The sequence below is a fragment of the Papio anubis genome, chromosome 9, assembly GCF_008728515.1.
Source record: "Papio anubis isolate 15944 chromosome 9, Panubis1.0, whole genome shotgun sequence".
NCBI classification, from domain to species: Eukaryota; Metazoa; Chordata; class Mammalia; order Primates; family Cercopithecidae; genus Papio; species Papio anubis.
In genome coordinates, this window is record NC_044984.1 from 99,504,756 (window position 1) to 99,531,936 (window position 27,181).

The 27,181-nt window shown below is 36.0% G+C and overlaps 1 protein-coding gene across 9 annotated transcripts in view; it reads left to right on the forward strand.

Moving 5' to 3' along the window:
* Positions 1-27,181, forward strand: part of WASHC4 (WASH complex subunit 4) — a 62,522-nt gene that overhangs the window by 5,953 nt on the left and 29,388 nt on the right. For 6 of the 9 annotated variants that reach the window (XM_021922842.2, XM_021922845.2, XM_021922843.2 and 3 more), the window contains exons 3-16: positions 540-593; positions 686-751; positions 1,556-1,601; positions 1,998-2,065; positions 4,805-4,887; positions 6,757-6,799; positions 7,293-7,396; positions 8,311-8,431; positions 12,507-12,630; positions 12,737-12,864; positions 13,626-13,786; positions 19,891-20,017; positions 24,285-24,410; positions 26,989-27,096. In XM_021922842.2, the coding sequence (XP_021778534.1) occupies positions 540-593; positions 686-751; positions 1,556-1,601; positions 1,998-2,065; positions 4,805-4,887; positions 6,757-6,799; positions 7,293-7,396; positions 8,311-8,431; positions 12,507-12,630; positions 12,737-12,864; positions 13,626-13,786; positions 19,891-20,017; positions 24,285-24,410; positions 26,989-27,096 (1,359 nt within the window). Of the gene's footprint in view, positions 1-539; positions 594-685; positions 752-1,555; positions 1,602-1,997; positions 2,066-4,804; positions 4,888-6,756; positions 6,800-7,280; positions 7,397-8,310; positions 8,432-12,506; positions 12,631-12,736; positions 12,865-13,625; positions 13,787-19,890; positions 20,018-24,284; positions 24,411-26,988; positions 27,097-27,181 lie in introns of those variants that run through there. The other 3 variants (XM_021922849.2, XM_009181582.3, XM_021922844.2) reach the window with 2 other exon arrangements.

Below are 27,181 nucleotides of genomic sequence, written 5' to 3' on the forward strand. Positions count from 1 at the left end.
AAGAGATCACATGTAGTCGATGATCAGGAAGAGGTGGAAATTGAATGGGCTTTAGGAGTGAACTCCACACAATATTTTCAGTGTTTCTGAGCGTGGATTTATACAAGAAAATACATTTTTTCTGTCTTGTTTCATTCTTAATTTATTTTGACGCTTTAGTTACAGTATCTTATTAAATTTGTGGCTGCATAGACAATTCAAAAATGATGAGAGGTTTTCCCCCATGATCATAACTAATAGAGTTTAATGATGTTACTGTTAACCTTATTACCTTGCATTTTCTTGTACTACACTCATAAGCAGCCACCTTGTGCTCCATAGGACAACTAGAGTTGTCACAGCATGATTGTGTCATGGTGGGCCATTTCTTATGTGTTGTCTAATGAGATTGTTTTGGATGAAGTAGTTGGTATGGTGCTAATGTTGAGTACAGGATCTAACACAGTTTCATTCGAATAAAGCTAGTCTCAATTTGTGTATTTAAAATTTCGGTTATTTTTCAAATTAAAAAGAAATGTTCTTTTCCTTTGTTTCTGTAGCTTTTGCCTTATGAACAGTCTTCTCTTTTGGAACTCATAAAGACTGAAAACAAGGTACAGAATCCTAAATCTAAAAAATTATTTAAAAAATGTTTTAGCTATCTGTTACAATTTACTTTTTATTTTGTTTTTACTCATGAAACTAGGTCTTAAACAAAGTCATCACTGTTTATGCTGCACTTTGTTGTGAAATCAAGAAATTAAAATATGAGGTAATTGTTTGAATTCTTGTCTTAAAACTTTAAAAACACATCATTTAGAAGCAAGTATGTGTTTATATATGTACCGTGTGCAATAAATATTGAATGTTGAATGAATTATTTATTTAACATAATAGTAATACTGACTACCATTCATTGAGTACTTAGTATGTACAAAACGCCAGGCTAACACTATAACCCTTATAGTAACCCCAGGAGGTAGGTGAGACATTGATGAGGAAACTGAGGCTTAAAGAGAGGGTTACTTGCATAACATCTTACTGGTAGTCAACAGTTTGAATCTAGGTTTACAAACCTCCAAAGTTTGTGTTACCTGCTATATATACTGGCTATCTAGAGAAAATGGATTTTTTTTTTTTCTTAAAACACATTTAGTTTTGTGTTTCCTTACTCAAGAACCATTAAAAGTCTGGTAGAAGTTGTCAGACTTCGTATTTTATTCTCTTGCTTTTTGATACCATGTGGTTGCTCTTTATTTCCCATGAACTAATGGGAGGATGTGGGACAGTGAGGGTGGTCAGGTAAGATGAAGTAAAGGCTAAAGGAATCAGGATATTACTTTGAGTATCAGTAATATTTTTGTTACTCTAAAGATAAATTGAATTGCTTTATAAGCAGGTTTTGAATTTAAATGAATTTGAATTTAAATGAATTTGAATTTAAATTGAATTTAAATGAATTTGAATTTAAACGATGTAGCCCTCTGTTTATTACTAAATATACAGATCTAAGAGAACATAGAAATTTGGAAACAAAACAACCTTTAAAATTGTTTTAATTTTTTCTTAAAAACAGGCTGAAACTAAATTTTACAATGGTCTCTTGTTTTATGGAGAAGGAGGTAAGTTTAAAATTCAAAATTGTAATGTGATGCCTTTTTGATGTTGAAGTGAACAAAAAGTTAACACACAATTTTAGGACTACTATGATTATATAATGTGAGAAAATAGTGTCATATTTTTTGTTGGTATTTTGGTAAACAGGTAAAAAATCTGATGAAGCAGCATCAAATTTGTGGTATCTTTGTACTTTATGAAGTATTATAGCTAGATGAGAATTTTCCTTGAATTCATTAAATAGTGAAGCAGATACTTCTAATTATTTGATTAATGATTGTCTCATTTTTCTGTTAGTAAAAGATGTTCTGATGGAAAAAAAACGCTTTTCCCCCTTTTTTGGTATTGATTGAGTTTAAATTTAAAAAATGAAATATACTTACCCATGTTGCCTTTTACAGCTACAAATGCCAGCATGGTGGAAGGTGATTGCCAAATTCAAATGGGGAGATTTATTTCATTCTTACAGGTAACTGATTTTTATTTTCTACTGAGCTTTTACTTTGAAAAGTTTGAGTAAATTACACAACATGTAAAAAGTTCTGAAACCTTCAAATACTAAAAATGTGTACTCTGAGGATAAGACACTTAATTAGCATTGGATTATAGTTTAGGAGATCATAACTCCTAAAAGATTTCCAAATATTTTTAGAGGAAAAAGCTATCAAAATAAGTTTCTTTGTATATATTCGTTTATGGACAACTTGCCACCATGCCTTTTAAAATAATTTAAACTTTGTACCCACTGGAAAAGACAAATTGTATCCGGAAAAGTTGTTAATGGAGAGGAGAGAATTAAGCTGTTACATGAGCAATGATGAAGTTGTTTAGAGCGGTAGCCCTGGATGCTTCTCACAGCTTGTTTCAGTTTAGGTAGCTTTTCATCGCTGCCAGGTTTTAATGATTGTAGATCCTTTGGTTTACTCTTATCAAAATAATAAAATAGCTTCTATTTCCTCCTCTCTTTATGATAAAAATAATGCATGTACAATGTGAAAAAGCAAAAATTGAAGCTAAAGAAAAAATACTCATAGTCCTACTTGCCTTCTGGTTGTTGAGTACAAGATTTGATATATTTCATCAAATTAGGCATGCTAACATACTGTTCAAATCTTTTATATCTTTACTACTTTTTTTGATCTAATTGATCTAATTGAGAGGGTTTTGTTCATATTATGATATGTGTTATTCAGGGTCCTGTCTAGAAAACTCCATGCAGAGTATTTCAAAAGATATAGTTTGGAGAATACAAAGTAGCAGATATATAAGATGAGTAAGTCTAGAGATCTAATGTACAACATGAGGATTACAGGTAATAAAAGTACCATACATGACATTCATGCTGAGTAGATTTTAGCTGCTTTTGCCACAAAAAAAATGGGTTAGCTCTGTGAGATGATGGATTTGTTCATGCACTTCACTATAGTAACCTTTTTATTATCGGTATGCATCCCATAACATGTTGTATACCTTAAATATACACAATAAAATTTATTTAAATAAGAAAAGAGGGGATTCAATATAGAGAATTGGTTACCCAGGAGCTGGAGGACAAAGAAAATAGTGAGGTAGTCCAAAGGAAATGGATACCTCCTTTACATCCAGGGAACAAAAAGGAAAAAGATTGGGATTGCCAGGATCTGGGAGCTTGGAGAAGAAGCCCCATAAAACTGATGCCCATGCCTCTGAGGAGGTGGCACTGCCTAGCTGCTGCTGGCTTCTTTTCTAACAAGGTGTCTAAAAAATATAGTTGGTAAGGTCCCAGAAAATGTGGAAACTTTGCATTTTTCATTTTTAGGATATTTTATTCAGTGTGTACAAGTTTAGAATTGTTAATCATTCCTGGTAAATTGAATCTATTATCATCATTTGTGACCTTCCTTAGCTATGTTCATGATTACGTGTATATGATTATGTATATGTGTTTTACATACATAGCAATTTACTGTACTGATGCTAATCAAGTCTATTTTGTCTGATAGTATAATAATAATGCTGCCCTGGCTCTGTTTTAGTTAACGTTTTCTTGATTTATCTTTTTCCATTCTGGCAGCCCTTCAGTGTCATGTTAATTTAGTTGGGTTTATTTAAAACTACATATATCTGAATTTTGCTTTTTTAATGCAGTCTGACAATACCTGTTTTTTAATTGCTTAATTTATTCTATTTGTAGGTCTATCGTATATAGTCTGTATATATATCTGGGCTTGTTTCTGCCTTTTTACTTTGTTCTTCCTATTTGTCCTGCATTTTCTGTTCTTTGCTTTTATTAAAGTTTTAGAAGTTTAATAGGACATGTAAAACTAACTAACTAAGAATAAAATGCATTATTTATTTGAATTTTTAAAAATGCTTTACATCATTTTTAGATCTCACAGCTGCATAAAAATTCCATTTTTAAATATTCAACAAATATGTTTTGTGAGCCTAGTATATGCTAGAAACTGTTACTGGTGCGGGTGATATAGCAGTGCACAACACCAACAGAAATTCCTGTTCTCATAGAGCTTAAAATTTAGATCAGCATAGTTTTAATTAGGTTTTAAATACTTCAGATACACACTGTTTCTGTAGGTTTAAAAGTCGAGAGCTTCTGAAATGGATTTTCGAAAGTCTAGGGTATGTTAGATATGAACTAATTATTTAATGACAAACGTATCCCTAGGATAAGTGATACGACATTTCACTTGCTGTGTGCCAAGCCTGCTTATACATACGATTACAGGTGATTAATGTTTGAAGTTATTTTACAGTGACTTCTGGAAACCCCTTCCTGCCATCGTTGTACTTTCTATACTGGTGGCTTTTGAGCTCCTTCATTCACTCAGATGTTTATTCATGTAATAGGATAGAAATTTATTGAGAAGCAGGTGAGTGTTAGTCACTGTGCTAGGCAGTGGATATTCAAAGAAGGAATGAGACAGCACCTATCATTTAGGAGTTATATGAGTAACTACAATATTAGACTTGAGATAGTAGTATGAATGAAATGCAGTGGGAATAAAGAGATAGGAATGACCTTGGAATGCAGGAGGTGAGTTAAGTGTTGATTGCTTGAGGGATGCTTGAACTCGTCTGGGTTTTGGTTAACTGGAGGCTTTATTGGAAAACTGTTTTGTTTTTATTAGAGTTGTTACCATAAATTTCAGTAAAAAATGGTGAGATTTAAAAAACAACTTTGTAATATATACCCACCTTGTCATTTCAGGAACTGTCTTGTTTTGTTACGAGGTGCTATGAAGTGGTGATGAATGTAGTCCACCAGTTGGCTGCCCTCTATATCAGTAACAAGTAATGCATTTTAGAAATATTTTTGCTTTTATAATAGAGATGCAGAAAATGTTCTTTCTAAAATTAATGACTTGAAGTAGTTTTTCTTTCATTCAGCATTCTTTGAACACTTATGGTATTTCAAACAGTACTTGATGTGTATAATGCATAGGTTAGTAAGACGCAATTTCCACCATGGTGAATGAACCCATTATCTGTCTGAATGAGAGTGTCTGCAGAACAATCTTAAAGAAATTTGACCATATAGAGGAAGGCTAACATGGAATTAGTACATGTTCTGTGTTCTCTCTCTTTATTCCTTTCCTCTTTACACGAATGGTTGCCTGACTCTAATGGAGTCACTTGAGACTTTTCTTAGACTACAGAATCTTGAGGGTTGGAGCTAGGGAATCTACATTGAAGAAATTTTGTGAGTAGTTCTAATGGTTTTAAATATACCCAGTAAAATATACCTTAAATATACACAGTAAAATTTATTTAAATTTAAAAAGAGGGGATTTAATATGGAGAATTGGTTACACGGGAGTCGGAGGGCTGAAAGGACAAAGAGAACAGTGAAGTCATCCAGAGGAAACAGATGCCACCTCTCCATCCAGAAAACAGAAGGGAAAAGATTGAGGTTACCAGAATCTGGGAGCTTGGAGAAGAAGCCTCATGGAATTGGTGCTAATGCCACTGAGGAGGTGGTACCGCCTGGCTGCTATTGGACCATTACCCTAAATCAAGAAAAATGATCACATTTTCATAGAGCCCTTGTAGCTCTACTGCAAAATAATATCTCACATTTGATTGGTTCTTTATACTTAAAATTTTTTTCCATACTTACAATTTAATTAATACAGTAACTTTGTTTAGCTCTATGTCTAGGGATTATTAATGATGAGAAGAGATAACTGAGACCTGGAAGAGACAGCAAGAGTCCCTAGCAATTTTGGCACTGTTCTTTTGGTCACCAGCACATTCATTTTTCTTACTATACCATGCTGCATAGTAACTCTTTATACTGGAGTGTTAACTGTTTCTTATTCTCCCATTTTCCACCTCAGTTAGGTATTTATGTTCTGTCTTTTCACTGAAGCTCTCATGGCAGGAGAGAATGAGAGTATAGCTCCCCCACCCCTTGCAGTACCTGATGGATAGTTCTAGGAAGACTCCCCCTCATCCTATCCCTGCCCTAGAAGGATGAAATTTATTTGAATTTTGTGTTTAAATTTAAAATATGCATTCTATCTTGTGGAATATCTGTATGTGCTTTAATATTATAAGTACTGTTTAAAACTTGTTGAGCAAAATGAGTAAGAGGTAGAAGTGAATTTTTCTTTGACTTTTGACTTTGGTATAATTCTAGTAGTATACACTGTTTTTCAGTAGGGATGAGGACTCAAACAAACCCAACTGAAGAGAGGACTGATTCCTAAAGGCCAGTTTGGATAGAATAACAAAAATTATAGTTGGTAATTGAGAAATTCTAATAGTTTAGAAAGATATGAATACCACTTTTAATATTTCTCTACCTCCATCCCAAGATACATCATTTGGGTTTAAATGGGTAAGGTTATTCATAGGTCATCTATCATCATAGCCCTACCCATGAGTGGGATATAGGCAAGAATACTGTTAGGGTGGTGCAAAAATTATTGCTGTTTTTTTTTCACAGTTACTTTTGCACCACCCTAATAGTATGCACAAGGTAGTTCTCTTCTTGGGAAAGTGGACTTGACGCTCTTAAATTTTAAATGACTAGAGCGTTAATAAAGATAAATATTAAAATTCCAAGATCATCTGCTCCTGTGAGTATTTGAAATAAGAATAAACTGTGACAAAAAGGAAAGTTGTTTTTTTTTTAACTTGGTTGTTATTTTATTATAGGATTGCACCCAAAATTATAGAGACAACTGGAGTTCATTTTCAGGTAAAAGACATTTAACTTGACTTGTAAAACTGTAATTTTTACTGTATTTTACTTTGGAGTTTGTATGGTTGGAGAGTATGACACTCATAGCAACTCTCTTAAAGGGGTGTACGTGTGTGTGTGTGTTTGCATTTGTTCTCTTTCATCTGTGAAGTTGATGAGTCATTATTAACCATTATCAGTGTAACTTTGTTTTTCCCAGTAGTGCCTTAATGCAGATTCCCTAAATGATCTCTTTGGACAATGAAATGAATCTGCAGTATTGCAATTAAGGATGAAATTTTGTTCATCTTAAAAAGAGAAAAGTGTTCTCTGTTTAAGACTAAAAGACTAATAATCCTTTCTGAGGATCCAACCTGTAGCTGAATAAACTGATTTACCCACTGCTTTTACTAATTCAGTAATTAGCCCAAATGATTTTACTTTAAACGTCTACATGAGGCTTAACTTCTAACTAGTGACTAAATGATAATCATTAAAGGTTTTTTGACAGACTATGTATGAGCACTTGGGAGAACTGCTAACAGTTTTGCTCACCCTGGATGAAATTATTGATAATCATATCACACTGAAAGACCACTGGACTATGTACAAAAGGTACACCAATTAAAATATTTTAAAATGTTCTCTTACTTCGGTTAATGTATTTGTGTTAGTAAAAAGTAAACAAATATAAATAATACAGATTTTCTAAAAGAGCTGGGGATTGATATTTAGAAGAAGCTCATATCAAATATTTTTATGAATACAGTAACCATTCTTTAATTTCATGTGAGTTTGTTGGGACAAGTATACATCTGTATAAAGCATCCTAATTCTTGTAGTAGAAAGTTAATTTGCCTAGCTTAGGACTCAGATTTATTTTTTTGCTTGGGTTCTATTCAGGTGACAGTTTTTCTTTCTTTTTCTTTTTTGAGACGGAGTCTCACTATGTCACCAGGCTGGAGTGCAGTGGCGTGATACTGGCTCACTGCAACCTCTGCTTCCCGGGTTCAAGTGATTCTCCTACCTCAGCCTCCCAAGTAGCTGGGACTACAGGTGTGCGCCACCATGCCCAGCTAATTTTTGTATTTTTAATAGAGACGGTGTTTCACCATGTTGGCCAGGATGGTCTCCATCTCTTGATCTCGTGGTCTGCCTGCCTTGGCCTCCCAAAGTGCTGGGATTACAGGCGTGAGCCACCATGCCCAACCTGACAGTTTTTCTTTCCTGAGCTTGGTTTTATTTTATATACACTGAATTTTTTTAGATCATGGTTTATTTTATTCATGTTATAAGTACTTATTAAATGTCTGGTATGTACTTATTAAATGTCTGGTATGAGGCATTTTAATTTAAGATGATATTAAAAAGCGTAAGAAAATCTATTAGGATTATTGAAAAACAAATTTTCAAATATGTAGAGCCAAACAAGAAATACAAAGATAAAATTTTGACTTCAGGAACATTTTTAATTTTTAATTTAAGAATTTATTCGGTGGATTTAAGATGTTTCTCTTAATTTCCACAAGGTTACTGAAATCCGTCCATCACAATCCTTCAAAATTTGGAATTCAGGAAGAAAAACTAAAGCCATTTGAAAAGTTCTTGCTGAAGCTAGAAGGGCAATTACTGGATGGAATGATATTCCAGGTAAGTAGGTCTGTATCAGACTGTAACAATTGGGCTCATATTAGACGACAAAGCTCAGAATTACAGTAGGCCACTTTTATAATGCACTGTTAAATATATTTTTCTTTAAAAAGTGCTTTGGCTTAAAATTATTGTTAGAGTACTAAAATATTTCTGTATCTAGTAGCCAACAAAATTAATAGTGTATTAGTTGTATCTAGAGTAAGAGTTTGAGAAAAATTATGTAAATGGATACCAATATTTGAGGATTAACATCTAATCTGAGTAGTTAGGTATAGGCATATCTTGTTTTATTGCATTTCGCTTTATTGCATTTCCCAGGTAATTGCATTTTCTATAAATTAAAGGTTTGTGGCAACCCTGCATCAAGCAAGTCTTTGATCATCATTTTTCCAACAGCATTGTGTTCACTTTGTCTGTCACATTTTGGTAATTCTTGCAATATTTTAAAGTTTTTCATTATTATCATAGCTGTTACGGTGATCAGTGGTTTCTGATGTTACTATTGTAATGTTCTGGGGTGCTACAAATAGTGCCCTGTAAGATGATGAACTTAATCAATAAATGTTGTGTGTGTTCTGACTGCTTTATCAACTGGCTGGCTGTTGACCCGTCTTTCTCCCTTTCTTCAAGCCTTTTTATTCTCTGAGACACAACCATATTGAAATTAAGCCAATTAATAGCCCTAGAGTGGCCTCTCAGTGTTCAAATGAAGAGTTTCATGTCTCTTAATCAAAAGCTAGACATGATTAAGCTTAGCAAGCAAGTCATATCAAAAGCAGAGATAGGGCCGGGTGCGGTGGCTCACACCTGTAATCCCAGCACTTTGGGAGCCTGAGCCGGCAGATCACGTGAGGTCACGAGTTTGAGACGAGCCTGGCCAAGATGGTGAAACCCTCTCTCTACTAAAAATACAAAAATTAGTAAGGTGTGATGGCAGGCGCTTGTAATGCCAGCTACTCGGGAAGCTGAGGCAGGAGAATCGCTTGAACCTGGGAGTCAGAGGTTGCAGTGAGCCAAGATCACGCCGTTGTACTCCAGCCTGGGCATCAAGAGGGAGACTCTGTCTTGCGGGCGGGGCGGGGACAAAAAAAGCAGAGATAGGCCGAAAGTTAGGCCTCTTGCTGAGAATAGTTAGCCAACGTGTGAATGCAAAGGAAAAGTTTTGAAGGAAATCAAAAGTGCTGTAAACACAGAGATGATAAGAAAGCGAAACAGCATTACTGCTCATACGGAGAATGAGCAGTTTTGTTGCACTGAATTGAAAATCAAGCCAACCACAACATTAGTTTAAGCCAAAGCCTAATCCAGAGCAAGGCCCTAACTCTCTTTAATTCTCTAAAGGCTGAGAGAGGTGAGGAAGCTGCAGAAGAAAAATTTGAAGCTAGCACAGGTCGGTTTATGAGGTTTGGGGAAAGAAGCTGTCTCCATAACATGAAAGTGCAGAAGCAGCAAGTGCTCATGTAGAAGCCAGTAAGTTATCCAGAAGGTCTAGCTAAAATCACTGATAGAAGTGGCCACACTCAGCAACAGATTTTTCAGTGTAGCTGTAACAGCCTTCTATTGGAAGATGCCATCTACATCTTTCATAGAGGGAAAGCCAATGCCCATTTGCCATTCTGAAAATCTTAGGACCCTTAAAAATTATATTACTCTACTCTGCCTGTTCTCTGTAAGTGAAACAATGAAGCCTGATGACAGCACATCAACATTGAGGCAAGACCCTCAGCCAGCAAAAAGATGATAGCTCACTGAAGGCTCAGATGTTAGCATTTTTAGCAATAAAGTATTTTAAAATTAATATACTTAGACATAATGCTATTGCATACTTAATAGACTATAGTATAGTGTAAATATAACTTTTTTTTTTTTGAGACGGAGTTTCACCCTTGTTGCCCAGGCCAGAGTGCAGTAGTGCAATCTCAGCTCACCACAACCTCTGCCTCCCGGGTTCAAGCAATTCTCCTGCCTCAGCCCCCCGAGTAGCTGGGATTACAGGCCTGTGCCACCATGCCCAGTTAGTTTTGTAGTTTTAGTAGAGATGGGGTTTCTCCATGTTGGTCAGGCTGGTCTCAAACTCCCGACCTCAGGTGATCCACCTGCCTCAGAAATTTGTGTCACTCACGTTATTGTGCTGGTTGGGAACTGAGCCTGTGGTTTCTGTGAGGTGTGCCTATATTGTGTTTGCTGTTAACCTCTAGGTTTAGGGGTTTTTTTTTGTTTTTGTTTTTGAGTCTCGCCCTGTTACCCAGGCTGGAGTGCAGTGGTGCGATCTTTGCTCACTGCAACCTCCACCTCCCGGGTTCTAATGATTCTCCTACTGCCTCAGTCTCCCGAGTAGCTGGGATTACAGGCGCCTGCCACTGCACCCAGCTAATTTTTGTATTTTTAGTAGAGACGAGGTTTCACCATGTTTGCCAGGCTGGTCTCGAACTCCTGACCTTGTGATTCGCCCACCTCAGCCTCCCAAAGTGCTGGGATTACAGGTGTGAGCCGCCATGCCCCGTCAGGTTTAGGTTTTTAAGACAACCCTTAACAAGTCTGTTTAATTCTTCCTAGGCCCAGGGAATATAATTTGGGTTTGCACAGTCCAGTATGGTAGCTTCTAACTACATGTGGCTATTTAAATGTAAATACATTAAAATGAAATACAAAATTCACTTTCTTGCTCACGCTAGCCACATTTCAAGTACTTAATAGCCACATATAGTTCACGGCTAGTTATCATATCAGACAGCACAGATGTAGAATGTTTCCATCATCACAGAAAGTTCTGTTGGACAGTGCTGCTTTGAGCAGGTTCCACCAGAAATTGCATTATATTCCATTTATAGTATATTTCAAGGTTACCTTTAGTTTGTGTTTTACATGATCACAGGTTTTAACCGATTAATCTCAACTCTTGTTTACAGTTGACCCGACCCTTTGAACAACATGGGTTTGAAGTGCGCACGGGTCATACAGGTTGTTTTTCAAGAAATGTATTAGAAAATTTTTTGAACATTAGCAACATTTTGAAAAAAACTTGAACACAAATGGCTTAGCCTAGAAATATTTTAAAAACCTGAGGAAAAGTTAGGTATGTCATGAATGCGTAAAATATATGCAGATACTAATCTATTTATGTGTTAATTGACTTATGTTATCCATAAGGCTTTTGGTCAACAGTATGCTATTACTAGTTAAGTTTTTGGGTAGGCAAAAGTTATATGAAGATTTTTTACTGCACGAGGGTCAGTGGCCCTAATTTTATGTTGTTGAAGAGTCAACTGTATATCAATTTAAATGTTATTTTTTTATTTTATTTTATTTTATTTTATTTTTTGAGACGGAGTCTTGCTCTGTCGCCCAGGCTGGAGTGCAGTGGCGCGATGTCGGCTCACTGCAAGCTCCGCCTCCTAGGTTTAGGCCATTCTCCTGCCTCAGCCTCCCGAGTAGCTGGGACTACAGGCACCTGCCACGTCGCCCGGCTAGGTTTTTTTTTTTTTGTATTTTTTAGTAGGGACGGGGTTTCACCGTGTTAGCCAGGGTGGTCTCGATCTACTGACCTCGTGATCTGCCCGTCTCGGCCTCCCAAAGTGCTGGGATTACAGGCTTGAGCCACCGCGCCCGGCCTTAATTTAAATGTTAGTTCATTAGGTTAACAAGATAATTTTTTTGTTACTGATTCTTTTTCTAGGAGACATTTCTATACATGCTATAATAAAGTTCTAGGAAAGTAATTGTAAACAGTAAACATAAATTCTACTCATAAAAGTGCAAAGTAAAATAAAAAATATGCTTTATCTTCTATACATCTCTGAACATCGTGTGTATTTCTTTATACAGGATTATAGATTTGGATTCAGTTTTATTACTTTCACATAACTAGTACCCAAAAATATAAATACATACAAATTTTTCATTCACAAAGATCTAAATATTAGATTTCATTAAGAACCTGAGCTTTAGTTTTAGTAAAATTTAAATGATGAATATAGAAATTTATCATACACTACATTTAGTGTATGATATTTCAATGTTTAATCATTAATTATTGAGAGTCTGAATTTCTCTTTAAATGTTTCCTATCTAGGCCTGTATAGAACAACAATTTGATTCTCTCAATGGAGGAGTATCTGTGTCAAAAAATAGCACTTTTGCTGAGGAATTTGCACATAGTATTCGGTCAATTTTTGCAAATGTAGAAGCCAAGCTTGGTAATGTAAATCTCATTTTTTGGTTTTTGTTTATAAAATTTGCATTTCCTTAAAGCATAATTGAAGTGTAATTGTTCTGCTTTCTCTTACGTTATTGATTTGTAAGGAGAACCTTCTGAAATTGACCAGAGAGACAAATATGTTGGAATTTGTGGACTCTTTGTATTGCACTTTCAGATTTTTCGAACTATTGATAAAAAGTTTTATAAGTCTTTATTGGACATTTGTAAGAAGGTAAGAACTTGAAACTTATTTTTCAATTTGAGTAGATTAAAAAGATTGCAGGTAAAACTAAGTATTTTAAAATGCATTTTATTCCTGTTTACAAAAATAATTTAAAAATATTCACTTGTAAAATTCAAGTATTCCAGAAATAAGTAACTTAGTGAATGAAAATACATCATATTTCTACATCATATTACTACGTATTGGTAGATGGTGTTCAGGTTTGTTCTGTACATTAACTTTCTTTTAGTGGTACTAATACTACTTTTTTCTTTTCGTTTTCTTTGCCACTGATTTTCATTACTGAAGATGAAGAAATTTAAAATATATTTCTTTTTGTGTCTTTGTTATTTTCATAATGTGGCACCTGATTTCAAAATTGAAAGATTAGTTTATGTGTAACATCGAGTGATAGTGACTATGATAACCCAGCCAATTTTTTAAAAACTTATATAAAATGAAACTAAAGGACATGAAGATTCAAGTTTCTATTTACTTGTTGCATTTTTTTATCTGACAATCCATGAGAGGGTGTGTTGTGTGTGTGTTATTTCATACTTAGGGGAATAAAACTGTCATGCTCAACACCAGATGTAGAAATGCCTTAACTCTGCCACAGTGAAAGATATTTGTCTCATAATATATTAATAAGTATTTTTGTTATTTTTTCTTGAAATGAATTGTCTTCCATGTGTATTACAGAACTTTTAAAAAGCTTATTGTTTAGCCTGCATTTAATGATTTTTCCCCTTTTCCCTTTTCTATTTTAGGTACCAGCCATCACTCTAACCGCTAATATTATTTGGTTTCCTGATAGTTTTCTGATCCAGAAAATACCAGCAGCTGCCAAACTTCTAGACAGAAAAAGTCTTCAAGCCATTAAAATACACAGGGATACTTTTCTACAACAGAAAGCTCAATCACTTACCAAGTAGGTTTTATAAACAAGTATAATGAAAATATTTAGATATTATTTATTTCAAATATTATACTAACTCTAAATGTATAATACCATTTGAGTTATTAAATGTACTTGATAATTAAGGGTCAGGCAATCTCCAGGAGATTTGTTTTCTAGAGGCTTTCTGTAAAAAATATTTTACACTTACAGTCAATTTAAGATGTGGACGGATTATACTTTATGGATACAAATGCGTACATACATAGTTTTTATCATCTGTGTTAAATATTTTTTGTCTAAATGAAGTGAAGTCTCAGATTTTGTTGCAGTGGATATCGTTTGATAACATTAAAAACATTGTATGTCCATGGTGATTTTGGGAGAGGCTGAGTTTTTCTTGATTTGCTTCCTTTTTCCCCCTTTATTTTTATTTTTATGAAAATAATATATACATATGTATAAAACATCAAAAAGTGCTAACGCTTAAAGGGAAAGATAATTCTTCCCAATTCCTTCCTGTATTTCAGTCTTGCTCTCCAAAGGAACACTTAATTCTTTGTTTCTTCTGATATTTACATCCTTATTTTTTGTTTGTCTCTTATTGTGTAAATTTTCAAATATACACAAAGTAGAGAAAATAGTAGAAAGAGCCCCTACATTCCCATCACCCAGCTTCAACAATTAATTTATTGCACATTCTTTCTTGAGTACACAGCTAAAATCACATGTTAACTTGGATAAAGCTTTTGAGTGAAATGACACAGGACTCTGCTGCTGGCCCCATGCTGGTGACAGATTTTTGTTTGTGATATGGCTGGATGTAATGGGGATACTTATCCACTTTCTGTTGATTTTGACTATCAAAGGGAAGATGGGTCACTAGTATACATTGGGGGAAGGAAGAGCATGTCATTTTTAGTAGTGCCATGTCCTCTGATTAAAGTGGAAAACTACCACCAATTTAGGCAGGTCTATTCATTTCAGAACTCTAGTAGATATCCTAAATCAGGTTTGAAGAGGGATAAAAACAAACGTTTAGATTTAGATTAGAGAGCTGAATTAAGTAATATAAGATTTAGAGAGATTTATCTTTCCATTTGAGTAGCAGTAAGTAGGGAAAAATGTGTATATTTTAGTTCTTGGAATGTTGATATTTTGTAACAGTGTGATGCAGTTACTCAAAATGCCAATACATACTTAGCTTACATTAATAACTGTAATACCCAGGTTGTAGAAACTAGTTACAGTACAGGTTGAGTATCCCTAACTGAAATGATCCAATACTGGAAACTTTTTGAGTGCCATTGTAATGCCCAACGGAAACGCTCATTGGAGCATTTTGGATTTCAGATTAGGGATGCTGAACTAGTAAGTATATAATACAAATATTCCAAGATCTGAAACACTTCTGGCCCCAACCATTTTGGATGAGGGGTACTCATCATGTATCTAGGTCATGGGACTTGATAGTTCCATTAAATTCTGTTTTTTCTTTTTCCTTTTTTTTTTTGAGACCAAGTCTTGCTCTGTTGCCCAGGCTGGAGTGTGATGGCGTTATCTTGGCTCACTGTAACCTCTGCCTCCCAGATTCAAGTGATTCTCCTGCCTCAGCCTCCCGAGTAGCTGGGACTATAGGTGCTTACCACCACGCCTGGCTAAATTTTTTTTTTTTTTTAGACGGAGTCTTCCTCTGTCACCCAGGCTGGAGTGCAGTGGTGTGATCTCAGCTCACTGCAACCTCGGCCTCCTGGGTTCAAGTGATTCTCCTGCCTCAGCCGCATGAGTAGCTGGGATTACAGGCACATGCAGCCATTCCTGGCTAATTTTTGTATTTTTAGTAGAGACGGGGTTTCACCATGTTGGTCAGGCTGGTCTTGAACTCCTGACCTTGTGATCCGCCTACCTCGGCCTCCCAAACTGCTGGGATTACAGGCGTGAGCCACCGCTCCCACGCCCGGCTAATTTTTATATTTTTGGTAGAGATGGGATTTCACTATGTTGGCCAGGCTGGTCTTGAACTCCTGACCTCCGGTGATCCACCCACCTTGGCCTTCCAAAGTGCTGGGATTATAGGCATGAGCCACCACACCCGGCCTTTAAAAAATTTTTTGTTTGTTTGTTTTTAAACTTTTAAGTTCAGGGTACAAGTGCAGGTTTGTTACACAGGTAAACGTGTCATGGGGGTTTGTTGCGCAGGTTACTTCATAACCCAGGTATATTCCATGGAATTTTTATTGGTCAGATCATAGCTGGTGTTTGATGGTGCCATGTTTTGAGAGGGTCACAAACTGCAGTATCCCTAGATGAAGCTGATCAGGATGTCAGAAGGTCTGAGAACCATGCCTTCTTGTTTATCTTCTCTTTGTTAGTGTCTGTATAGTTTGGCTTTTAAAAGAGAAATCTGTGGAATGATGCGGTGGGTTTCTTTAAATATTTGAGGGGCGTTCAGAATGAAGAGGGAACAGATTTGATCTCTGTGGCTCCAGTAGGCTAAACTAAAACCAAAAGGTGAAGATGACAGATAGTAATGATAATAATTGCCAACATCATGAAGCTCTCAACTCTGTGGCAGACATTATGCTAATAGCTTTAAACATATCATGTTCCATAAAGCATGTAACAGTTTTCTGGCATAAAATAATAAATGTAACAACTAATGTTTATGGAGTGCTTAGTATATGCCAGTAGCTATTCCAGGAACTTCACACATGTCTCCTTTAATGATCAGAAAATTGTATGAGGTAGATACTGTTGTTATTGCCGTTTTATAGATGAGAAAACCCTACAGAGATTAAACTTGCCCAAGTTTAAACAACTAGTAGATGGCAGATGCAGGCAGTTCAACTCTACAGCCCAGGCTGTTAACTACTACCATAAACTATTTTTATCCCATTTTTAGATAAAGAAAATGAGGCTTAGAAAAATGAACTTTGCCAGGTCACACAGCTAAGTACATGTCAGAGAGGGCATTCAGACCAGTGCCAGTCCTGTTCTAGTGCCTGTGCAGCAGGTAGCGTTGTGTAGGCTGCTCTGTATTCTCCTTCACTAAAGCTGTGTAGGCAGAATATAGACGACTGTCAGTCCAAGATCTGTGGGAAGTGAGTCTTATTAAGTGGACAGTCGAGTAACTTGACTTTCAAAGACTTATCACATGATGAAATTTTGTTTCTAAATTATTTACTACAGAGCTCCATAAAGATGAAGGGCACAGTTACCTTTTTCAGTCTCTTCACAGTTATGTCGAGGAAACCTAAAATTTACTAAAGTGAAACTCAGGAGAGTGATGATGTGATCAGCATGGGCTTTGTCCTGACATTTTAGAGAAAGTTGAGGGAGTGTCTAAGAGGTGTCCCGAGGTCTTGCTTCAGAGTTTACGTGAGTAGGGAGCAATGGAGAGCAATAAGCAACAGTTTTCCTGCCCCCACACTATACACCAGATCCCAAGTGGCCAGTGTTCCAGCTGCCTCCTTGACTGGGGTCCAGGGTTTGTGGATTTTTGCATTTTGCTTTTGATTCACAACCACTTTAACACTGGAAAATACTGCCTTTAGAGAACAGAGGTCTGAATCTTCGTTTCAACCTCCCATGTTGACATATAGGTGTTGACACTGTTTAGTACTTTATGTTGGGGCAGGAGATTTGTTTTTTTACCTTGATATTTTTCCTGTTTGTACTTTGAAATGCACCTGACAATCCAATAGGTCACTTGGCGATTTTTGTACTCTTTGTCAGTTAACTTGCTTTTTGAAACTTGAAGCAATTTCATTTTTATGTATTTGTAAGAGGTAAAGATCATCTGTCATCTGAATGTGATCACAGAGTGATGGGCAGAAGTGACATATAAACCTCTGCATTATCCTATAGTCTTACCTAAAACTGGCTGAATGCTGTTCACTATGTATTATTGCCTTCTTCATAGTGTTATTGACGTAGTTGCTCATCAGGGAGAGTTCCATAGTCTTGCCTAGGTCTCTTTCTCTGGTCCTTGCTTATGATTTTTTTCTGTTCTCTCCTGTACACGGTATTCCTGCTGAGTCTTGATCACAGCCTCCTCCTCAAAAGTGAAGGTGTTGCTCTAGGACCATGCTCTCTGTTTTTAAAAAAGGACCAGGCTTTTAAAAAATGATTCCTTAAAAAAGGAATCATTCATAAGTCAAACAATGTTTCAGCATCATTCTAAGCAAAGCCACAAAGTATGACTATTTGTGTTTTTTGTCTGATGGAATTATGGTTCTGTAGAAACCATTTTTCTCAGATTTTGTGCTAGGGTTTTACCTCCGTGAGTCACATTTATTAGAGACTTTGGCAGGATACCTCTTTAGATTGAACTCTTGAGATTGACAGATTGCCCGGCAATATGGCTAGCCACTGACCTCAGTGTGGGATTCTAAATGTAATTGAGTGTCTTTAGTTCCTTGCCCTGAAGAGCTATCCTCTAGCTGATTCTGACCTGTAAGAATGGGACATTTCTTTACCCTGTGTAGCTAAGGAAGATTTGAGTTGGTAATGTCTGATTCGATAAAGAAAAATTGTCCATTTTGCATACTAAGTTTTTGTTTGTTTGTTTTGGAGACGGAGTCTCACTCTGTCACCCAGGCTAGAGTGCAGTGGCGCGATGTTGGCTCACTGCAACCTCTTCCGCCTCTCAGATTTAAGCAATTCTCTTGCCTCAGCCTCCAGAGTAGCTGGGACTACACATGTGCGCCACCATGCCTGGCTGATTTTTGTATTTTTAGTAGAGACGGAGTTTCACCATGTTGGCCAGGCTGGTCACGGACACCTGACCTCAGGCAATCTGCCTGCCTCGGCCTCCTGAAGTGCTGGAATAACGGGTGTGAACCACCGTGCCCGGCCACATACTAAGTTTTTTAAAGAAAAGTATAGCTTAAACAGCTTGTGAATACAAAGAGGTTCCTGTCTTGAATGAGATTGAGTTGGGAAACATTGATGGAGTGATTTAGTATTTGTAATCATCCTGAATAGTAGAGAGAATTACATTTTTATTGCCCTAGTCTTTCTGGGATGGAAAAACTTCCTGGATGTGAGCTTGAATCTTGACTGAACTTACGATCTTGCTGCCTACTTAACTTCTCTGTGTAGCAGTTTCTTGTTCTGTGTGGAGGTTGTAGTGCCTGCCTCGTAAGGTTAATGTGAGGATTGAAAGAGGTGGTGTGTGTGTGTGTGTGTAAAGTTCTTGGAACAGTAGCTGTCATATAGTAAGCATTCAATAGCTATTAGCTTTTATATTCAGATTCTGACCACTTCCACTGTTCCTATTCTGGTTCAAGTTGTCATCCTCTTTCTTCTGCATTATTACAGTAGCTTTCTAGGTGGTTTTCCCGCTTTTACCATTGCCCCCTCTGTAGTTTATTTTCAACTCATCAGATCCTCTTAAAACTAAAGTTAGATCAAGTTACTTTGCTTGGATCCTGTAGTGGCCTTCTGTCTCCAAGTCAAAATCCCTACTCCTTGCAAGTCCTTCCACAAATCCCTTCCCCATCTTACTTTTCTAGTCCCCCATTCCCTCCCTGTGTATCTCGCTGATCTAATCCCTGCTCACTGTGCTTCAGGTATACTGACTTCTTTGTTACTACCTGAACAAGCCAGACACATTTCCAGGTGTCTTAGGATTTTGCATTTGTCGTTCACTTTTCTACACTTCTTGTATATTTGCATGAATTACTCATTCATCTACTTCAAACTTTGGCTCAAAATCACCTACTCAGTAAGCCTACTTTGATCACTCTATATAAAATTGCACCTCCACCCCAGTCCCTATCCTTTTTCCCCTGCTTATATTTCTTCTGTAGTATGTATCTTTTAATTAATTTAAAATTTTACTTATTGATTTCATTATTATACAACTCTCCTTTCTAGAATGTAATCATCATGGGAGCAGGGATTTGTATTCATTTTATTTACTGCTGATTTCACTGTTGTATTCTCAGTACCTGTACTAAGAAACAGTGCCTGGCATGTTTGTTGAATGAGTAAATTATGTATGTCTATATAATTATCTTTCGAAAACCAGAAAGATGAAGTGACTGCTGCAGAGAAATAATGTACTCCAATCAATATCAAGAAATGGAAGTAAATTTTCTTTGCCGAGTAACCCCAGTATTTTCCTTTGTTAGAGATGTACAGTCTTACTACGTCTTTGTGAGCTCGTGGATGATGAAAATGGAATCTATTTTATCTAAAGAGCAGAGAATGGATAAATTTGCTGAAGATCTCACCAACAGATGTAATGTTTTTATACAGGTAGTTGCATCTTCTAATATTTCGGGGAATCGTTTTTTTGTTAATCTTACAGAAATTAAACTTGGATAAAACTGAACAAAGAGTAGAGTCTGTTTTTGTTTATTGAAACAAATTGATTTGGTTATGTTGGGATCTGTGTGACTTATTAATTTAAATTTTCTAACAACCCATTCAAAGCTCTACATTCCTTCAAAACTTGACTATTTAGCTGTACCCTAGAAGTTTTGATATGTTGTATTTTTATTATTTATTTCAAACTATTTTAAAATTACAATAAACTGTGGGCTTTTTGAAAGATTTCCTTATTTTGAACTATATGAGGATTTTCTAGTTATTTTATTATTGAGTTGTAGGAATAATTAAATAATTTTAGTATTTTGAAATTTGCTTTATGATCTAGCTTATGGTCAGCTTGGGTAAACATTTCACATCCACTTGAAAAGAATGCATAATTTGTATTTGTCAGTTGTAGCATTTTGTATATGACAAGAGGATTATATTTATTAATGATTTTGTCTGTGTATTTCAGATACTGAGAGTTGTGTTAGAATTTCCCACTATTGTGGATTTGTCTGTTTATCCTTGTTCTGTAGTTTTTATTTTGTGTATTTTGAAGCTAAGTATATAATGTTTAGAATTGTTCTGTCTTTCTAGTAAATTGGACCTTTTCTTGTTAAGAAATATTCCTTGTTATCTCTTGTAATGCTTTTTGTCGTAGGTCTCTTGTGTGTGATATTAACTGTAACTGTTTTAATTAATGTCTGCATGGTATTTTCTTTTTTGATCCTTTCACTTGTGGCCTTTCTGGCTCCTTATATTTAGTGTGTGTCTTCTGTAAGTAGCATAAATTTTTTCTCCTATCTGATAATCTTTGTTTTTTTTTTTTCATAGTACTATTTTTTCTGTATGTCCTTGTTGATATATTTGGTTTTAAACTGCCACCTGACTAGTTGCTTTGTATTTGTCTCATTTGTTCTGTGTCCCTTTTCTTTTCCTCTCTTGTTCTTTTTTGGAGTATTTTTAATTTTATTTCTCCTCCTATTAGTTTAATTCTATATTATTTTACTGTTCTTTTAGTGGTTACTCTAGACATTTAAAATGTATCATTTACTCATTTAGCTCTAATATAAATTAGTTTCACCACTTTCCTGACAGTGTAAGGATCTTAAACAGCTTTAATTCTGTTTATCTGCCTCTCACCTTTTGTGCTGTTGTTGTGTACTTGAGTTCCTCTGTATTTTAAACCTCACAAGGCATTATTATTGCTATTGTTGTTTTTATAGTCAGTGTTTATTTAGATTTACTCATATTTACCTGTTCTGTCGCTTTTTATTCTTCCTGCATCTCTTAATTTTCATCTTCCTACTTGGGGAATACCTGCTAGTATTTCATTAATACAAGTCTCTGTTGATGAATTGTAACAGTTTTTGGTCTGCATATGTCTTCATTTCAATCATTTTGCTGTGTTAGAATTCTAGGTTGGTTGGGTTTTTTTTTCTTCTAGCTTTTAAAGGTGTCATTTTATTGTCTTCTGGTTTCCTTTGTTTTTGTTAAGAAGTCAGCGGTAGGTTTGTTGCTTTTAAAATATGTATCTTTCTTTACTTTTTGGCTTTTAGTAGTTTTCCTACAGTGCCCCAGGTGTGGTTTTCTTTGTGTGTTTGTGCTACTTTGGGGTCAGTAGAACTTCTTGAATTCATGGAATATTCTTTACCATTAATTCTTCAAGCATTACTTCTTTTCTATTTTCTCTGTTCTAATTCTTTATCTATCTCTAATCTGCTGTTAAATTCATCTTCTGAGTTTTAAATTTTAGTAATTTTACTTTTCAGTTGGCTTCTTTTTTATAGTTTACAGTTCTCTTCTGAGATGTTTGATTTTGTGTTTTATTTTCTTCAACACATTCAGCTTATTTTGAAGCACATGTCTAATAATTTCATTATTTGGCTATTTTATCTGTTGTTTATCTTGTTTTTGTACATCTCTTACCTCTTTATATACCTAGTTATTTTTTATAGAGCGCCACACATTGTTTATGAAAAGCTGTAGATGTAATTTGAGGATCTGGATCTTTTCTTCCTCCAGAAGGGATTTGTATTTGTATTTGCTTTTGTACACAGCTAGTCTAGGACAGTTAGCAACCCAGGTTATATCAATCTAGTAGGTTGATTGAGATGATTTGAAGCAGGATTGTGATCCTGTGATGGTTGTTTAATTCACCCTTACTTTTTGGGGGGTTATCCTTTAGGACCCCAACTCAAAGCTTAGGTGGTTTATGAAAACCAGCTCTGATGAGCCCCGAGCTCCTATTTTTATCTCCCTTCCCTGTGAGATGTTGTTGAAAGATATGTTTGGCTTTTGTCTTTAGGGCAGATGCTTTAAGAGAAAGCAACCCTGAATGCCAGGCTCACTTCTCTGAGTTTCTGTTGTCTTCCAGATCTTAGCCTTATATTTCCTTATTTTTTTGAATCCTCTTTGATGCCTTAGGAGGCATTTTTAAACCATTTTGCTCAGATTTTCTAGTTGTTCTCAGTGGGAAGGCTGGTCTAAATTGTTTATTCTATCATTAACTAGTACAGACTCCAGACTACCCTCTCCCTTACAATTTAGATTTCAAAATACATCCCTTCACAAATTAATGGTTATCTGGGAATGAGCTAATATGGGCCCTGGAGTTCTGTACTTCAAGTACCCCTAAAAAAGGGAATCCTTCTTTTTCTGCCTGACTTAGAGTTAGATTTTTGCTGTTCCTTGTTTGTGCTTTTTAATTTTTCCCAGGGCTGCACTAGGGTAGGGTCTGATGTAATAGTCCTGTAGCCTACAAGGTAAGACTTTGTGGCTCTTTCTGCATGTATGTGGCAAGCTTTGGTCTTACTGTCACCTTTCTTAGGATGCTATCCTCTCTTTGATTTTTTCATTTTGTTAATGTAGCACATGCCTCTTTGCCACAGAGAAACTTTGTGTGTGGTTCAGAGGAACTCCTACTTTGTGCTGAGTATCATTCCTTTAGTGAGCCGCTGTTTCTGATGGGAGAATACATTCTCTCACATGTGGTGGGACAGGAGTAAAAGGTTGAGGAACACTGGCATATAGCTTCTGCCCCACCTCCTTCGTGTATCTACAATAACATAGTTAAGGTTCGTTGCTAAACTGTACATGTGTCTCTTTTGGGAACTTTATAGATCCAAAGAATCTCCGTCATTATCTTTGTGTTTTTCTGTGTTTCCCTTTTGGGTTTAAATGAAAAACTATTTGAGAAATAATATCCCTTTTTTCCTGTTTTCTTATTCCACCGTTTCACTGAGTTTAATACCATTAAAAGAATTTTAACACCTCACAAGACCTGGCTTCCTTCATGAATAGAAGGGGAGGGGAGAATCTGTTCTCATTGGGCTGGAAGGAGAGAAAGCCTAATTAGCACCAAACTAGGCAAGGACAAGATAGCAGATGGATTGTGGTGATTGGTCTAGGTGAATAGGAAAGGGGGACTTGGCTTGGAACTCAGAAATTGCCGTGCCTATCTGTATTGACTGAACAGCTCTCTTTCTCATTTTTCCATTTTTAACTCCTTAGAGTCCTCAGCTCTTGCCTTAAGTGGCAACAGATAGGAGTCTTTATTCTCTTCCCTGGCAGGTAAGATAAGGATGAATAGATACCTTTCTAACATCCAAATTGTTTCACTCAAAGCTTTTCTAAGGGAAAGAGTCTTTTTTTTTTTTTTCTAGACAGAGTCTTGCTCAGTCACCCAGGCTGGAGTGCAGTGGCGCGATCTCGGCTCACTGCAATCTCTGCCTCCCGGTTTCATGCCATTCTCCTGCCTAAGTCTCCCGAGTAGCTGGGACTACAGGCGCCTGCCACCATGCCCAGCTAATCTTTTTTGTATTTTTAGTAGAGACGGGGTTTCACCATGTTAACTAGGATGGTTTCGATCTCCTGACCTCGTGATCCACCCACCTCGGCCTCCCAAAGTGAGCCACCACGCCTGGCCAAGGAAAAGATTCTTAAGCTGTGATTATACACTGTTATTTTGACAGTACTAAACTTCTGGTATGTGACAGGATAAATAAATGGTTAGGGCTGCTTTGAAACTTAACCACCATATATTATTGTCTCTGTGAGGAAGAGTATCTCCAAATCTTAAGAGCTGGCTTTAAAATGAACTTTAGAAGCATATAGTTATTGGTAAGTTGAGGAATAACTGCTGTTACATAGATAATGAAATCTTGAAGAAGTCTTTCCTTGTGATTATAATCAGTGTTTTCCTTTACAGGGCTTCTTGTATGCTTATAGTATTAGTACCATTATTAAAACCACAATGAATCTCTACATGTCCATGCAAAAGCCAATGACCAAAACCTCAGTTAAGGCATTATGCAGGCTTGTTGAACTTCTCAAGGTAGGTTTTAGATTATTTTACTTTGCCATCATAATTGAGAAGTGACCCAGGCTTAAATTAGGATAATCTTGTAAGATTTGACTACATGATTATATGAGAACAGAAAGTTATGAGAAAGTACTTCTCTCTCAATTGAATAAAGGAACCAGCCATTTAAATAAATTTCTGAGTAACTACTTACGACTGGTCATTATATTTAAACTTTACTAAATAAAGTTAATATATCCAGTTCACACAGTAAAAAAAAAGTTAAGGTAGTGAGAGAGAAAAGAAAGAAAATGGAAAAGTTAACTTTAATTTAATTAGTAAAGTTTTACTCATGGAAGTTTTAAAAAGGTTGTATGAGTTTAAAAAAAACCTTGTCTACCATTATCCATTACGGTGTTTACATGCGTATGAGGTTAGTTAACATAAGGCTATTTATTTTGTAATTTAGGTTAAGTGCTGTAATCTTGTGATTTGAACAATAGACTACTTATAGAGGTGGTCAAATGAATTAAGAATTAGTACACCCATGCAAGTATGGTAACGTGTTTCTTAGCTTACTTCTGTATTAAAGAAAAAAGCTGTAGGCAGGAAAGCCCAGTTAACCTTTTGTAAAAATTGAAATTACAATTTACTGGTGAATTTTCTCCTAATAATTGACTAGATTTGTTCAGGAAATAAAGATTTTTCTTTTGGAGATTCTGCCTTTGGATTTTCAGCCTTTTTTTCTTTATACTATTTGTTTATAGATATTTTATGTTTTATTTTTTATGAACTATAAATACAGACGAGTATATGTCTATGTTAGAATATGTATGAATATGTAATACATAAGTATGGTTTTAAAATTAATAATAAACATCTAAATACCCACTGTCCCACTTAAGAAATAGAATGTTACCAATATTTTCAAATACTGTGTTTCTTCCTAATTGTATCTCAACCTGTCCACCTTAGAGGAGACTACTGTCCTGAATTTTATGTTTTTCATTCCCTTGTTTTTCTTTTTAGCTTACCAAATATGGATGAATCAATAAAACATTAATCGTTATATATGTTTTTGAAGTTTATATTAGTGGAGTAGTACTTTATGTATTTTTTGGTCTGCTTTTTTATTCAACATTTTGTTTTTTACTCAGCATTTTGTATTTGAGTGTATCCATGTTGGGATGAGTAGCCCATCTATTTTCATTGTTGTGTAGCTTTCCTGTGGATAGACTTTGGGTTGTTTCCAGTTTTTGTATCATAAAGAATGTTGCCATCCTTGTATGTGTTTCTTGGTGTACTTGTGCAGGAGTTTTTCTAAGGAATTGTATACCTAAAAGTTGGTTACTGGATTATATGTTACGTATATGTTCAGCTTTTCGAGATGATGTCACATTGTCTCTATATACAGACTATATATATATATACACCTCCCACAATACATTAGAAAATTACATTAGAAATAAAATTGTGTTTCCAATTGGCCAACTCTGGTATTATGGAGCTTCATTTTTTTTTTTAAATATAAATTAGTGGTTATAATTGGTTTTGATTATGATTTTTAATATTTAACCCCTGATTGTTAGTGATGGTAAATATCATTTCAATTATTTATTAACTGTGTTTCTTTTTTTTGTGAAAAATCTGTTCATGTCTTTTCTTTTTTTAAAATTTGATTGTGTGCCTTTAAAAAACAAAATCTTTCATTCATTTTGGGTCTTCTTTTTTTTTTTTTTTTTTTTTGAGACGGAGTCTCGCGCTGTGTCATCCAGGCTGGAGTGCAGTGGCGCGATCTCGGCTCACTGCAAGCTCCGCCTCCCAGGTTCACGCCATTCTCCTGCCTCAGCCTCCGAGTAGCTGGGACTACCGGCGCCCGCCACCACGCCCGGCTAGTTTTTTTTGTATTTTTAGTAGAGACGGGGTTTCACCATGTTAGCCAGGATGGTCTCGATCTGCTGACCTCGTGATCCACCCGCCTCGGCCTCCCAAAGTGCTGGGATTACAGGCTTGAGCCACCACGCCCGGCCTATTTGGGTCTTCTTATATCCTGAACATTAATCGCTTGTACCTGGTAGATATTTTGTGATACATCGGCTTGCTTTTTTATTTTCTTTATAGAGACTTTTGATAAATGGAAGTGCTTAATTTTAGTATAGTTGAATTTATCAATTCTATACTTTGTAAAGTTTTTGTTTTGTTTTGTTTTTGAGACAGAGTCTCGCTCTGTTGCTCAGGCTGGAGTGCAGTGGTACGATCTCGGCTCACCTCAACCTCCGCCTCCCAGATTCAAGCGATTCTGCCTCAGCTTCCTAAGTAGCTGGAACTACAGGCATGTGCCACCATGCCTGGCTAATTTTTGTGTTTTTTAGTAGAGACAGGGTTTCACTATGTTGGCCAGGCTGGTCTCGAACTCCTGACCTCATGATCCACCTGCCTCGACCTCCCAAAGTGCTGGGATTACAGGTGTGAGCCACCGCGCCAGGCCTGTAAGGTTTTTTTGTATCTCATTTACAGATCACTTCCCTAGCCTAAGGTCATAAAGATCTTCTATAATTTTGCCTGAAGTTTTTAAGTTGATTGTCACAAAATTATTTCTGATTCTTTTTAGGCAATAGAGCATATGTTCTACAGGAGAAGCATGGTTGTGGCTGATTCAGTTTCACATATAACACAGCACCTTCAACATCAGGCTCTTCATTCTATTTCTGTGGCCAAGGTATGGAAATTAATATGTATTTAGCATAAGTGTGTTATCTTTTTTGTTCTTCCATTGTTTTATATGTGTTTTCTGGTTTACTCTG